At 41.6% G+C, this 2,500-nt stretch overlaps 1 protein-coding gene across 1 annotated transcript in view; it reads right to left on the bottom strand.

The window, feature by feature from the left end:
• The window catches only part of LOC113828304 (nephrin-like), a gene marked incomplete in the record, with an annotated part of 185,474 nt that overhangs the window by 5,304 nt on the left and 177,670 nt on the right, over positions 1-2,500 (bottom strand). Inside the window, 2 exon segments of the mRNA XM_070113504.1 lie at positions 1,208-1,259; positions 2,411-2,500. The exon segment at positions 2,411-2,500 is cut by the window's right edge and continues 38 nt beyond it. Of these exon segments, the coding sequence (XP_069969605.1) occupies positions 1,236-1,259; positions 2,411-2,500 (114 nt within the window).

The raw sequence follows: 2,500 nt of genomic DNA, 5'->3' as shown, positions 1-2,500 counted from the left end.
CAAGGCTGTTCCCTAAGCCGTGCAATTACAGCTGCAATTGTTCGGGGGATGTACAATGCCCTTTGAACAACTCTATGGTTCAATTCGTGTTCAAATGTGTAATATTCAGTTGAGGGGTGCGTGGAGGGAGAGGGAGAAGGAGAAGGAGAGGGAGAGGGAGAGGGAGAAGGAGAGGGAGAGGGAGAGGGAGAGGGAGAGGGAAAGGGAGAGGGAGAAGGAGAAGGAGAGCAAGGAGAAGGAGAAGGAGAAGGAGAAGAGAGAGAGAGAGAGAGAGAGAGAGAGAGAGAGAGAGAGAGAGAGAGAGAGAGAGAGAGAGAGAGAGAGAGAGAGAGAGAGAGAGAGAGAGAGAGAGAGGGAGAGAGGGAGAGGGGAGAGGGAGAGGGAGAGGGAGAGAGAGAGGGAGAGAGAGAGAGAGAGAGAGAGAGAGAGAGAGAGAGAGAGAGAGAGAGAGAGAGAGAGAGAGAGAGAGAGAGAGAGAGAGAGAGAGAGAAGGGAAAGTGACAGAGAGAGTGTTGATGATGAGTGTGTGTGTGTGTGTGTGTGTGTGTGTGTGTGTGTGTGTGTGTGTGTGTGTGTGTGTATTATGTTGTGTGTGTATTTGGGTTTGTGTGTGTGTGCTTTGTGGCATCATTATGTTGTGTGTGTATAGCTATGTATGTGACTATTTTGTGATGTGTGTGTGTGTGTGTGTGTGTATGTGTGTGTGTGTGTGTGTGTGTGTGTGTGTGTGTGTGTGTGTGTGTGTGTGTGTGTGTGTGTATGTGTATGTGTATGTGTATGTGTATGTGTATGTGTACGTGTGTGTGTACGTGTGTGTGTGTGTGTGTGTGTGTGTGTATGTGTATGTGTATGTGTATGTGTATGTGTATGTGTACGTGTGTGTGTGTGAATGAATGCGTGATGCGTGCGTGTAATAAATAGATGCTAAACCTTCTTATTCCCGACAACTATGAACACATTAAACTATTCCCTAATACTTTGAACAAATATGTCTTCCTCAGATAAAATATCAGTATATCCATTTTTTAATTCTAATATGTAGCATCCCATATACTAATGCCGCATGCAATCAAAAAACATACAAATAATCTAACTTATGTGTAGCATGACATATAGGCCTACTAATGACGCATGGGACAAAAAAAAAAAAAAAAAAAAAAAAAAAAAAAAAGACAAATTAATCTAATCTAATTTGCATAATACTTACGTCAGCATGTATCGTGAATATTTAAGGTCTACAGCAAGAGTCTTTGGTGGCCCTGGGGAAGAAGGGAGAAAATGTAAATGTAATACAACAGTAAAATTGATTGAAAATATTCATATAAATATAACAAGGGCATACGAAGAGATAACAATACAGTGGCCAACGGATTATAAGTTTTAAAACACGATTAGCAATAAAAAAAGTATATGAAAGTACATATTACCAAATAAATAAGGTAAACATCAAGTACCTTACGAGTTACCATCTTCTTGACCACAAAACACACTCCACTATTGACCCATTAACGATAGATAGCCCCATTAACCTATTCGTCCATTGAGGATAGAGATCACATTTTATCCAATAACATATCAACCTATTAACCTATTAGGCATTGAGAACATATTCCACCCATTAACTTATCAACCCATTAACCCACTAAGAATTGAGAGCGTACTCCACCCGTTAGCCTACAGTATGAACCCATTAAGAATTGAGAGCACACTCCATCTGATAACCTAGCAGCCCATTAACCCATTACGAATTGAGGGCATACTCCACCCATTAACATATTAACCCATTAAGAATAAAGAATTGAGAGCATTCTCCACCCATTAACCTATCAGCATATTACGAATTGAGAGCATACTTCACCTATTAAGCTATCATACCATCATTCCACTAAGCATTGGAAGCATAAACCATCCATTAACCTATTAATCCATTAAGAATTGAGAACACACCCCACCCATCAACCTATCAACCCATTAACCCATTAAGAATTGAGAGCACACTCCATCCAATAACCTACGAACCCATTAACCCATTAAGAATTAAAAGCATACTCCACCCATCAACCCATTAACCCATTAACCAAGAATTGAGACCACACCCCACCCATCAACCTATCAACCCATTAAGAATTGAGAGCACACCCCATCCATCTACCTATCAACCCATTAACCAATTAAGCATTAAGAGCATACTCCACCCATTAACCTATTAAGAATTGAGAGCACACCCCACCCATTAACCCCTTAACCCATTAAGAATTGAGAGCACACCCCACCCATCAACCTATTAACCCATTAAAAAATGAGAACACACCCCATACAATAACCTACGAACCCATTAACCCATTAAAAACTGACAGCACACCTCCACCCCATTAACCCATTAACCCCTTCAAAACAGCGAAGGACTCACCCCTTGCTGGTGCTCCCTCGAGTGAATGGTCGTGCTGACGGCGGGGCTGTGGTCCTTCGAGTGGTAGGAGGTCACCATTACGGACCCATT

The sequence above is a fragment of the Penaeus vannamei genome, chromosome 34 (assembly GCF_042767895.1).
Source record: "Penaeus vannamei isolate JL-2024 chromosome 34, ASM4276789v1, whole genome shotgun sequence".
In the NCBI taxonomy this organism is placed as follows: Eukaryota; Metazoa; Arthropoda; class Malacostraca; order Decapoda; family Penaeidae; genus Penaeus; species Penaeus vannamei.
This window is presented reverse-complemented; position numbering and strand designations above follow the sequence as displayed.